Source organism: Tiliqua scincoides, chromosome 3, assembly GCF_035046505.1.
Source record: "Tiliqua scincoides isolate rTilSci1 chromosome 3, rTilSci1.hap2, whole genome shotgun sequence".
In the NCBI taxonomy this organism is placed as follows: domain Eukaryota; kingdom Metazoa; phylum Chordata; class Lepidosauria; order Squamata; family Scincidae; genus Tiliqua; species Tiliqua scincoides.
Window position 1 is genome coordinate 193497614 of NC_089823.1, and position 13297 is coordinate 193510910.

General features: G+C 40.4%; 1 protein-coding gene across 3 annotated transcripts in view; it reads right to left on the reverse strand.

Moving 5' to 3' along the window:
* Positions 1 to 495: 495 nt before the first annotated feature.
* UGGT1 (UDP-glucose glycoprotein glucosyltransferase 1) overlaps positions 496 to 13297 on the reverse strand; it is a 61808-nt gene continuing 49006 nt past the window's right edge. For all 3 annotated transcript variants that reach the window (XM_066619449.1, XM_066619447.1, XM_066619448.1), the window contains 11 exons: positions 11729 to 11814; positions 11246 to 11330; positions 10869 to 10957; positions 9463 to 9567; positions 8128 to 8212; positions 5492 to 5674; positions 4714 to 4874; positions 3967 to 4081; positions 3260 to 3376; positions 2371 to 2539; positions 496 to 1450 (listed from right to left, as the gene is read on the reverse strand). In XM_066619449.1, coding sequence (XP_066475546.1) covers positions 1425 to 1450; positions 2371 to 2539; positions 3260 to 3376; positions 3967 to 4081; positions 4714 to 4874; positions 5492 to 5674; positions 8128 to 8212; positions 9463 to 9567; positions 10869 to 10957; positions 11246 to 11330; positions 11729 to 11814 — 1221 coding nt within the window. In that variant the 3' untranslated portion in view covers positions 496 to 1424. The remainder of the gene's footprint in view (positions 1451 to 2370; positions 2540 to 3259; positions 3377 to 3966; positions 4082 to 4713; positions 4875 to 5491; positions 5675 to 8127; positions 8213 to 9462; positions 9568 to 10868; positions 10958 to 11245; positions 11331 to 11728; positions 11815 to 13297) is intronic.

Here is a 13297-nt window from a genome sequence, read left to right on the forward strand (position 1 = left end):
GAGGCAAATGATATACTTTTAGTTCAAGTGAGCAGGAAGGAGATCAACATGGCTTGCATCCACTATGGGCTGGAGGGAGGTGGTGGCAAATTCAGAGGGACCCTCAAATCCACTGCTCCCTTCCCCACCCCACCCAATTCAATCCACATCAGGATGCCTCATGGTTGGGCTATCCCTGGTCTGTTCTGCACAAGATATATTTGGGCTGAGTAGCCTGTCTCACATGTCAAAGGCAAAAAAAAAAAAAATCACATTAGGAATATTGAACCAAAGAAACCATGTGCCCAGGCATCCTCCAAGGGGCCTTGACCCAGAGCAAAACATTTCCTGTTCTATGCATCCAAAATCTGGCTAGAAGATGTGAAAATGAGAAACCTACTTTGGCAAAAAACGTGAAAATGAGAAACCTACTGACTTCTACTATAAATAGCACTGAGAAAAGTTCTTAGTCACTTCAATAAATGAATGGGGCCTGAGAGAGAAGAGTTAGAGATAAGGTTGGGGAACTCTAAGGCTTTATTGACCTGACATCAATCTTGGGTTTGAGGAAAAATAAATGTATGAAACATACATCTTCCAGAAAGCTTCCACATATTTGCATAAACAAAGTACATTCATGAAACGACATAATCACATGAGTCATTGTAATGCCCTAATAATTTTGCAGTCTTCAATAACTCTGAAGGAAGATACCCTCTTCGTGATGGGAAAAAAGTGTTAGGTGCCACGCATGGTTTCACTTCCATAAAATATACATTTATTTGCAAATGTATATTTCTGAAGTTGGCTGGGTTGCTTTGACATTTTGCTTTACAATGAGTTAACAAATATGATATTCACAACATCTCATTTTAAGTTAAAGAATTTCAGTTCTCCAACCAGAAATAGGGGTGCAATGAAACGAAACTAAATCCGTTTGATATCGGTGACTGTGTCAGTCAGTTCAAGGCATGATACCAAGCCCTGTTTAAACCTGAAAAAGTTAGCTCTACCTCAAAACCTCAAATGAGGTAAACGCCTATATATATTCTCAGTGTTTTGCCCACTTTCCAGGTAGTACCTTTCCTCTGGGCTCTTAAGAAAGGCAGAAGTGCCCAGCAGAATCTTTATTACCAGTGTGGTGGTCTGCCAAAAGTTAGATGAAGAGGTCCAGCTGCTTTTCAGTGTATTTCCATCATGACCAACATTCTGCATTCTTCTGTCGGCTTTTACACTTCTTGGGGGCGCAGCTAAAACAAGTTATGCTTGTTCCAATCATCCAGGCCCTATTCCATTGTCCGAAATCAATTCTATCACAAGTTAATTACACACATCAGGAACCCCCTTCAGTTTATTCAGCAGTTTTGCAAACATACTAGAAAAAAAACTAGTATTTGATAGAAAAATTGTCTATGAAATAGTCTGACTTGGTTCATCACCATGGATCATAATTCTATATGTGCAGCCATATCTGTAGAAAAAGAAGACAGAACAAAAAGAAATTAGTATTACTGTTATTATTAACAGTATTTATATACCATTTTTCAATGAAAACCTCACAATTTCCATGTAAGCACTCTCTGTCTCCCCACCATGGCCTGCAAGCCAAAGGTCAAAATAGCAGAGGGACAGACTGCCATTCTTTCTAGTACCCTTCCTTTAAATGCACAATTCTCAGCCTCAGCATGGTAACACATATACAGGTAATAGAAATGCTGCTATCCATGGCTAATAGAAAAGACTATGATATGCCTAGACCAGAGGGAACTTATAACAACAGCTCCTATAGAGACCAGCACTGGCCTGAGAGAACTGCTACTGCAGCCCCTCCTTACCCTCCTTGCCAAGGACTGCTTATGCATGCCCTGAGAGGGGGAAAGAAGGTGATGTACCAAGGCCAGAGGGAGCTTTTAAGTTCTGTTTCTACAGAGACCAGCACTTATCTGGTCCGAGAGTTTTGTATTGTACTTTTTTAAATGTTATAAGTTGCTTGGGGGCATCTTCAGAAGTACAAAGATTATATAAATACTTGGATAAACAAATAAGATATTTTTCACAGCAAACTCAGATGCCTGCAGTGGTGGGATAGCCACAGGCACACCAAGCAAAAGTATAACTTCATGCTCATGTCTATAAATTTTAGAAAGAACAACATTCATGAGCGTTGTGAAAACAAAGCAGTCCTCTAGTTTTCATTCCAGAGTTGGGTTTCAATAGTATCACTTTCAACAGTGGAAGGATTTTCTCTTCTCCATTAGGCCTTCAGTGGTCCCAAAGTGAGCTGTTGCTTCCCAGAAAATGGCTAGTCAGTCTGTTGCCATTTCAGACTGTTAACATACTCAGGGAGGATAATAGCTAGATCTCAAAGTAGTGTGAAAGAAAATATCCCACCTTCTTGATTTGGGGGTTGTGTCTCATTTGTTGTTAAAAGCGTTCCTGATGCTTTCTCTTGGTGGAAACGACTGAACAGCTGCTTAATTTCTTGATCGTAGTCCTGCCACTCAGGGACAATCCTCACAGCTGCCTGAAGTTTTGGCTCTTTGGTCATGGGGTTATTGCACTGCAACATAACACAAAGGTCAGTGCTATGAAATGTCGGGTCAATCTCTGCTCAGAAAGAAAACTTTCTGATCACAGTGTCTGAACAGTGTCTAGTAACTTCAGTCACTAATATCATGATCATGAAAACGACTCTGCATTTTTAAAAATTCCACTGTTATCAGAATAGTGAAGCCTCTTTTGGAATAGAATGAAAACAATACAAAGGTTCCCCAACTGTTTTTATAGTTTACAGCAGGAAAGAAAGTAGACTGATATCGATTGGTAGATCTTTGGGTAACCTGCAATGGATTGGCAAACGCTTTTACTCACAATTGTTTAATAACAGCAATGACAAAAATGTCATCCAACCATCAGTCCATCCCCCCCCCCATGCTATTATTACAGAGCAGGGTTCTAATTCATATGCTGTCCTTGTGTCTATACATCATTCCACTGTATGGTCCATGAAGTGCAGCAGCTAAATTGGTTTCACCTTCTCACTTGGTTTCACCTTCGGTCACCATTTTACACCAGAATCTGTGCTTTTTCCCAACTTCCTCTTGCAGCCACAACTGTGTACCTAGCCCTGGTTGGTGGACCCTGGGATTCTAGTAAAAATAAGACCACCAAAGTAGATCCCACAAGCTTGAAGTCTTCCCTCAAATGCTTTATAGCACACAAAGGCATTTTGAAATACTTCTAATTGCCTGCCCCCTACTGCTTTTACAAGGAGACTTACCAGATCAATTGTTTTTGCTTTCTTCTTTGATGCATCATCACACCACGTTTCACACCAAAGCCACTCTTGTGGGAGTGATTTAATAGGCACCTGATGGATCATGTTGTTGGGCAAGTCCTATTAGAAGGAAAATAATAACGGTAGTTATTTCCTTACTAACCCTTTCAGGAGAGTTAGTAATCAGATGCAAATTAAAGTTAATTCCAACACAAATTTTTTGCTGTCCAGAACATGTTAGTAAATATATGGCAAGATACCAAAGAATACATAATCCCATACGGTTTCTGATTTATCAACAAAAGTAAAGGATGATGGATTATGGTTATAACCAGAACACACCAGACAGACCAACAAACTGGAAACCAGCGATGAAGAACATTTAGCTACCCTTATTTCAAGGCTGACCACTATCTGCAATCATAAACCACCATCGTTTAACAGCTACGCCGCTCCAATTGGATTTAGATTAAAATTTAAGACATCTTCCTCCTCATCCTCAATATTAATCCTCACTGTTTGCTTTTTTGGTTTATCTGTTTCTAAAGCTTTATGCTGCACATGGTTGGCAACCTTCAGTCTCGAAAGACTATGGTATAAGCCTACAGCACCCGGTATTCCCAGGCGGTCTCCCATCCAACTACTAACCAGGCCTGACCTTGCTTAGCTTCCGAGATAAGACGAGATTGGGCAGCGCACCGTGTAAGTACCTGATCAAGATTGGAAAGACTGTTGGGATCCTGGCTAAGTCCTTGATATTGTCCTCTGAGGCGGTCTCCAGCAGCTATCTTCCGGAACTTCTTCAAATCCACAACATAGAGAGCACTAAGAACAGACAGAGCAACTGCTTGAGTCACTGTATCTGAACACTACAGTAATGAGTTAAATACAAAAATATTCAAATGCACAATATGATCAGATCATTAAGTGGGTAAATTAAAAGAACAGAAAGCATCACATTCCTGAAACTTGCATTTGTTCTTTATTAATAAGTTAAACTTACATATCTTCTGAGAAAATATTTTTTGCCATAAAGTATTCATTTTTTAAACTGTTATATGAGTATTAGTTTTCATCCTGAACGTCCTCCAACAGGTTCAGGGTGGTATATACAATGTTCTTTTGTTCTCACAATGGCCGTGTAAGGTAGATTAGGGTAAGGAGTGACTGGTCCAGGGTCACCAATGAGAACCTGCTTGTCTCTACTCCTATCAGATGCTTTAACTACCACAGGAAATAATGCCTCAAGCCAGTACCCTGAAGTTTGTGATAGAATACTTTGCAGAAAAATGCAACGCCACAGTTCACACATGAGCACTGTGTGCCCACTTTTCATATGCCCACACCAGTTTCACCACTGACAGCAGAAGTTAGTGATGCCTAGTTTTCAAATCCTTGTTATTAAATTTACAAGGCAACAGCAGCACCCATATCAGGCAGAAACAACTGGCTGTCACCTGATGTGATATTTTCTTCCTGCCAAGTGACTTGCCCAGTATCCTGACTTCCAAAATCTGTATCCGTCCATCTCTTTGCGGCTGTCACAGAACGGTGTATAACCATAAGGTGCGCCATCCAAGTTGAAATCTCTTAGCTCCTTGAGATCTGTCCGCACAATCTAAAGAAAAAGTAGTTCAAAGGTTTAATCTTCAGTTTTGGTTTTAGATATTCTAATGGGAAGCTTGGGGACTAGGACTTGCATGGTTATGCTAACTGGTATGTTACTAGCTTAAGTTCCACCAAGATTGAGGGTGCAGATGGAATGTTCCAGCCCCCAATCCTGCTCTGCACTATCCACTAGTGATGTCACTGCCACAGATGGAGCAAACTCAGTCCTGCTTACCCAAACCTGGATATTTCCTTGGTTCCTGTGAAACAAACATAGCTCAAGAAAGATACAAGCAATACTTCTTTCCCATCATCCTTGAATGCCCACCAAAAGCCTCTTACTTCTTTTACTCTTCTCCTACCCAACATGGATGGATGCAGGAGAGGGGTGTCAGAAATGTAGTCCTCTTCAAACCTGTGGCTGTCTCTAGAAGGGGCAGAGATGGCTTCTCTGCTATCAGATAATATTATCTGTTATCAGATAATAAGGATGGTGAAATAAAATTATCCTGAACCCCTGACATGCTGTCTATATTATAATTAAATGATCTCAACTAACCTATTCTGGTCTTTTTATGTTAAGTTTTCTAGCAACTCCAGCAATTTTAAGATCTGAGGAACACTTACCTGGTCAGCATCCACAAAGAGAAATTTATCAACGGCAAGAGGAAAAAGCACATCCAGAAAGAGGATTTTGTAACCCCAGATGATACGCTGCTTCTCTGTTTGCTGGTGAAGCCATCGTGGCCATTTGTATTGGACTAGTTCATACTGGAAATTGTATTCTGCAGCCATATAGGGGATGAACTCCTAGAAGGAAAGTATGGTTACTGATCTCCAGAGCTTCTGATATCAAAGCAATGTTTAAAGCAAACTTTAAAAATAAAGTAAAACGCTCCAAGAAAAAAAAACACCTTAAAAACAAGATACTGTGCAGTGAAAGCTTTGCATGGAAATGGCAGAGGTGAAAGTTCAAGTGCAGGGCTCCACACATATTGGCTGGGTTGGGTAGCCAATCATTTTTTCTAGCAGCCCAGGAGGCTTGGTACCGAGTACCGAGTGAGTACTGCGTTCTGAGTACTGGGTGTCCCTTCTGTACCTGCTGCCCAATAAGGGGGTTTTATGCTAAGGAATGGAGAGTGGTGAGTATGTTCATTAACAACCTCTTCCTTCCAACCCATGACTGTGATATGTTATCCTGGCACAAGATGCAGTCTAACACCATTTTGACAGAAGCTGTCTTGGGGCTGCCAAAGGCTTTTAAAAACCTATGGCAGCATATACCAGAAGCTTTCCTAACTGGTTGCCAGACTTTTAAAGTATATAATACAGAAACCAGACAACTGTATTTGTGGGCTCCTGCTTAAGAGATTTTAAGATAAGGGTATCTTGATTTTCACAGGGCCATGAGTGCTTCTGATCATTGCTCTGAAATGTGCTAGGGAATCCCTTCCTTTAACTTGTGAGTCAAGCATGTTACTGTTGGCACACTCAGGAAGCAGCATGACAGCAGAAACATCAGGAGATCTGGCACAGATTTCAGACTTGTAATGTATGCCTGGCACAAGAACAGTCTGTTCTCTTCTGAAGCCTAAGTGTGACTATTCTAATTTATTTTTTTACGTGGTGCAAAAGAAAAGGAAGGCAGTTCACATTGGCAACACTGTACAATGAAACCACAAAGACAGCAGACAATGGGAAGTCTATTTCATCCCCATGTCCCAGCACAGGGGGCTGAAAGTATGGAATGAATCCCTTGCAAGTCTCAATGAACTCAAGTCATTCTCAAATAGATTTTAGTGATAAATAAACCAACCCTTAAATGCAAATGGCCTCAGTACAGTTGGGTCTCTGAGATCCATTACTAAGCTACACTAGTAATGCCATTGTTGAATTTTATCTCTCTGTATTAATATGGAAAATGCTCATTGAGAACCAGGAGCACCCAAACGAGATTGGATAATGGATTTATCTTGAAAAGTGTATTGTTGTCTGGAAAGCTGAAGCTCACTGGAACAGTCTGTTTAGCAATGAGTGCAACTTGCTTAGGATGCATCCCAAATTTCAAACATCTCAGGTAGCCACATTCCCTGGGGAAACTGATCTATCCCACAGCAAGACACTGCTCAATTGGTACAAACCAGGAACACTAGACTGCAAGACCAAATGTTCACTATGTGTCTAACAGCTCAATCCTATGCATGTTTATGTAGAAGTAAATTCCACTATGTTCAGTGGTGCTTACTCCCAGGAAAGTGTGCATAGGATTGCAGCCTAAGCCTCCACATCTCACTCTTGAGTTAAGCCATTTCTGCCTGAAGTTGCATATATGCAACAGGGATCAAATGTGTACACCTGTGGGCTGGGCAGAAATGGGTTAAAGAGAAAACTAACAGGTAGCTTACAGTGAGTTAAACACAATTCACACACTGCAGTTTAAAAATAATGCAGTCCCTACACATGTGAGAAATTCTTCAAGGCTGATCAAGCATTGTGTTTATGGGGGGGGGGAGCCTTTAATGTAACCCACCTGGATACATCACACATTGTTATGGGCAACATCCTACAGCTGTATCTTGTGCCTATTTACTTGGAAATTCAGATCTACTAAGTTCAATGGGAGAGACTCCCAAAGAAGCATGCACAGGACTGCACCAAAACTTCTCATGCTATCAGAAAGTATACTTGAAACAAAGCTTCCCTGCATGACTACAATATCATCATCATCATGAACCTGGAGCCAAATCACAGTGATACTTTTTACGATCAGCTTTCCCAGCCACAACTTTCCAATAATATGAGCTGATTATCCTGAACTAGAAAGCAACCCTTTGGATAACCACTATATAAATCACCCAAGTACTATGACTTATGGGGGAAACGCTTCTCTGTTAACCATATGGCGCTAGACCATAGGGTAAAACATTACTGATGGGGGTGATGAGTTGTGGGATATCCTCCCTAAAGCAATCCACCAATGCCATATTTTATGGTTTCTACTGTATTTTGTTACAGGGGGACACAAATTGCATTTTCAACTAAACTACTGCAGCAGGTGGCTTTAACCAGGGATACATTTACAAGCAACAAAAGCAACCTATACAAAGATGTGAAGCATTATTTCTCAAACTTTGCTAAAGCCTGCAACTTTCTCCTTAATGTTTGCTTTATTTTATTGTATTTACTTAAATGTACAGCCCAACTTGAATGCAGTTATGCTCACTGAGTCATCAAGGAAGTTAAATCTTTTCATTGCAACAAACCTTAAATGTAGGTGACAAGTAGTTCTTCAAGAACCAGAATTTCACAGGAGTCTGTGTATTTTTCAACACAGATAGCATCATTATGCTGTCAAGGCAAAAAGAGAGCCATTTTAAGTACCTTTAACAACTACATGAAGCAGTGGCGAAGCAGTGGCATAAATGCTCCAATATGACAGGTTTTGCTCTTACATCTTGATGTTTCATACAATTTGTATTGGTGAAATTATTAAACTGTGCACTGAAAATCAAGAGGACAGCACCCGCCTTTATATATATTTTTATATTAAAAAATAAAAGTGCACAATGCAAGGACATGTTTTCTCAACTTTTGTGCTACATGTTTACTTAAACACGTGGTCTCATACTCCAAATGTATTTTTTGAACAAATCCTGAATCACTAACATTAAGTGCCTATCGTTTATTTTATATAAGTAAAATAATGTAATGATGCACAGAAACATATTTGATATTTTCTAGTTAAACAAAATCCTGATTTTTGTTTACACAAAATCCTGATTTTGCGTGTTATACAAGCAACCCTGGTTCTCACTTCTTTGAAAATGAGTTTTTAAAAACATAGACCAGACAATCATGTAACATGGTTTAGCATTTGTGAATGAACTACCACAAATCATGGACTTGCACCTTAGATATCTGACAGTTTAGCTTGCCCTCTGAGTTTTCTCCAAAAGGTGACAGGCATCTTTCTGCTGGGGCTTCAGTAAATTAAATACTGTTTTTCATAACTTTAGGGCTCTCCTTCTTTTTTTCTAGCTTGCAATGTCCCCCTCCTCCTTTGCACACAAGGGAACAAAGCTGAGCGTTTCCACTTTCCATTCTGAATAAACAAAACCACAATTTTCTTCATATCTAAACTCTAGAAATTGTGCTGGCTCTGGTTAGTTAACCAACTCAGATCTGAAACCATGGCTGCATGGTTTTGTTTGAACTAACCACAGTTAGAATAACCTAGCTTTCCCCAATTCAAGTGTAACAAGAAATAAAGAATTTGGTGAACTGTAAATTCTACTTCTGGCTTGCCTGAAAGTGGTCCATGTAGGTTAAGTGCCAGTTGGTTCAAAGATTGGGAATGGGGGGGGGCAGACAACAAATGTAGGAATCAGGGCAAGAGAAGAAGGGATATGCAAATTTGAGGGTCATCATGGCTTGTTCACGATAATCTCTAAACCATGGTTTGGATGTCTGAGCTGGGCCAGCTGGAAGAGTTACACCACATATTTGGATAACTGACCATAGACAGTCTCCCAAATTGCCACTTACAAGCAGCAATGCATTTTCCAATTTGAGTAACATACTATTGATCCCAGACTAACCGAAGAAATCTCTCATATAGATGCCCTGATGCCACAGAAAATATGTTGATCACATCATCTTTATCCTGTTTCACCTCTTCTTTTTTCTGCCCACCTGTAAATCCCCTAAAAAAGAAGGGGAAAAACAAAATGCTAACATCAAAATGCAGTAACACATAAGAGGCCCAGGTCTGCTTTCTGCTTCCACAACATGTTCCTCACTTAGGCTGCAACCCTATCCACACTTTTGTGGGAGAAAGCCCCAGTGACTCTAATGGGACTTACTTCTCAGTATACATGCAGAGGATTGGGCTCTTAGTCAATAATACTGGTTGAATGGACTAAAAGCACTCGGTGTTTGTGCTTCAAGAGAACAGGAATGCTTAGTATGATCACTTTATTGTAATTACACAAATTCTCTCTCATCAAGAACATGCTGGCTATTATTCAACAAAATGTAAAAAAAACATAAAATCCTGACACAAAATCTATCATCCTTAATATGAAACACAACATTCAAATACAACAAATGCATCTAAATAATGTTTCATACTATCACCCATTTGTCTACTTATGCATATGAAAAATTCTACAGAAACTCTTCTAGAATTTATTCACATGTAGTTCTGGTGCAATCCCCACTTCTATTCGAGTTCTTATTTAAATAATTGAAATACACTGAAAATTTACAGTATGGTTAATTTTTTAATTCTAAAGTGTGGCATTGCACATCTCTTATAGGTGCTATATTAAGCCTGGAATCCTAAACACACTTAATTGGTATTGAGTCCCATTGAAGTCAGTGCAACTTACAGCCAACTTGACATACACAGGATTGAACCACTACAGCACGAAGAAATGTTTCTGCCTCAAAGGAAGTTACATTCCAATCCTATCCAAGGTCTGTGCTGGTGGAACGTGCAAAAGTGTCATTAAGTGCTTTGCAGCAATGCAGGGAGCCAGCACACTGGCGAGAAGATCACAGCCTTCTCACATGTGTTGAAGGAAGCCTGCTGGACCAGGTAAGCCTGGCACAAGGGTGGAACAGGGTAGGGGTAGAGGCTTGAACAAGGCAGGGATAGGTGGATTGGAGCAGGGAATGGGTAGGTTCGGCAGCAGTGGCACACACCAAATCCCAACCCCCTTCCTGGGCCTGATTCACCTGCACAGATCAATATGGACTTGCACCAGTGATATCACTGGCACAGGTCTGAGTTGACCTGTTGCAGCTTACGCCTTACCCTTACAAATGTCTCCTTACGCTAAGGGGATTTCCAGCAGCTGAAAATCCCCTACGGGATGCAGCGTAGACCACAGGAGAATTTAGTTAGGATTGGGCTGCCCAAAGGGCAGGAAGTAAATTGATTAAATATATATTCAGGTTTAAGATACTTGAGACACAGTGGGAAAGAGAGAATCATGTTTACCACTTAAGGGATTCCCAAAATCCAGACTCATTTTCACTAGTTCCATCACTGAGCAAATCTTCATTGATCATATCTAGTTTCTTCTGAACCTGTAAAGAGATCACAGTAAACTTAAACTTATAATTCAAGGCTGGAAATATTTACAGTACACTACAATGCGTGATATATTCGGCTTTTTCTATTGGACTACAGTATGCGGACCTTTTGTGGCACGCCAGTGTTCCACAGCACACCAATTGAAAATTGCTGCTTTAGAGCTTCACATTTCTCATGAGATTCTCTGTAAGATATACAAGAGGGGCGAAAGGCTCCTTCTTCCCATTATAAAGCAAATTTTTGAAAATACTTCCTTACCATGCCATTTTTAAAAAACTTACCTTCACTTTAATAATTTTGCTCTTGAAATTGTTGAGAACAACAACGACATCACTTGCATCTGGAGGCGAATCTGTACCATCATGGCTAAAAAGGAATTACAATATTTAAAACATTTTACAAAATAATCACTATAAAAGAAGAGCTATTTTGTTTCCAGTTGTGCTTTCTTTCCTTCATCATGAACTTGTCTCAAAAATGCTTTCTTCCACCTTCAGTCTATCCTCCTACTCATTTCAAATGTTCTAAGAAGTTATTTCAGAAAGGGGTATATAAGCTTTAGGATGAATATACGCATCTGCTTATGAAACAATGTAGTTGAATCACATAATTCAGTTTACCCCCAAAACCAAGTGTTATCCATTTTGTTAGTTTAGGGAAGAGTATTGCCAGTCAGAAAAACAGATGAGCAGAACCATGTTCTGATAGATGAAATGAATTTTCACCAGAATGAAATAGCAAAGCAGTTCTTCTTGTTAACACACCTGTAGATTCTGTATATATCTTCAGACCTCCCCTTTCTTAGTTTCAGAAACCAGGCACCAGGGTTAGCTTTTAACTGGAAATAGCCCTATAAAAGGGAAAAAGACACGCTAGACCAGTGATTTTCAATCTTTTCCATCTCATGACACACTGACAAGGCACTAAAATTGTCAAGGCACACCATCAGGTTTTTGACAATTGACAAGGCACAGCAAACTGACACGAGAGGGTCATATCCCCCAGTGGCCCTACTAACAAATGATCCTCCCCCAAACTCCTGCGGCACACCTGCAGACCATCTGTGGCACACCAGTGTGCCACGGCACAGTGGTTGAAAATGGCTGCTCTAGACCACTGACAAATAGCTTCCTTACTGCCAAGCAGAAAGACATAGCAACCCAAATGTTTGCTTTATATAAGGTACAAAAAATTAACATGGTAAAACACCTTGCTCTCAAAAACAAGATGGATGTCACATTATGGCTGGCAGAGATGTTCTCATAGAATCTATGACTGAGAAAGGACCACCAAAATTACACAAGCAGAACACTAAATGCCCTACGTACTTCCTTGTTTTTGACACTAAGAACACAGTAACAAAATCTGAGCTTCACTACAACAAAAAGGGTTAGAAACAATTTTAGAAAAATATAATTTGGGATTTGTAAGATTCTAATATAGCCCAAAGATCTTGAGAAGTATTAAGCAAATTATGGGCCTACCCTACCTAATATTGGACTGGTGTAAGGGGGGGGAGGTTTACAACAGTGGAACAGTATTCCACTGTTGTAAAATGGTTGCCAAAGGTGTGTACAGTGTGGTGACAACCATTTTGCTAGTGCTGCTGCAAGAGGTGGTAGTAGCACTGGAGTGACATTGACAGATGCCGCTGCCCCCACTGGACACGGTGGCAAGAGGTGTGAGTGGGTAGTAGGTGGGGGTGGGAGGAACAGGGAGTGAAGGGGAGGAATGAGGGGATGAAGACAGAGGGGGACAAATTGGAGGCTGGGAAGAGGGTGGTTTCAGTGCCACCAATTTCCTATTCCCCTTTCCAGCCTCAATCCGCCTTCTCGGGTCCACCTGAACCAGCTATATAGCTGGCGCAGGTTCAAGTATTTTACCCCCTAGACATAGGAACAAATGTTTTGTTCACCCAGAGAAGAAGAAAAGCCTCCAGAATCTGAAACTCCCCCAAAGGATGCAGCACATGCCCCATTGGCACTGCTGCATCAGCACAGGGCCAGTTAGGTCAGACTGGACTGCCTGTGTATGAATTATTATATCTAAGGATATGACACTTCTTACCCACTGCATCCTTGGGCAAGGGGGGTTAGTTCTACTAGTCAGAGTTCATTAAACCTGTAGTGACAACCTCTGTTGTTACAGTACTCTCATCCAAGAATGACTGTATTTATTTGCTTTTTAGAATGCTGAAATAAATATATTCTGGTGTGACCAACTGGGCACATAATTTTTAGAGGAAGATTGTTTCGCCATTTATTTTAAAAGTTTTAAGCTAATTGTGCGGCCTGTTTTTTAAATATCTTTTCTCTACTTTGTTTATCTCTACA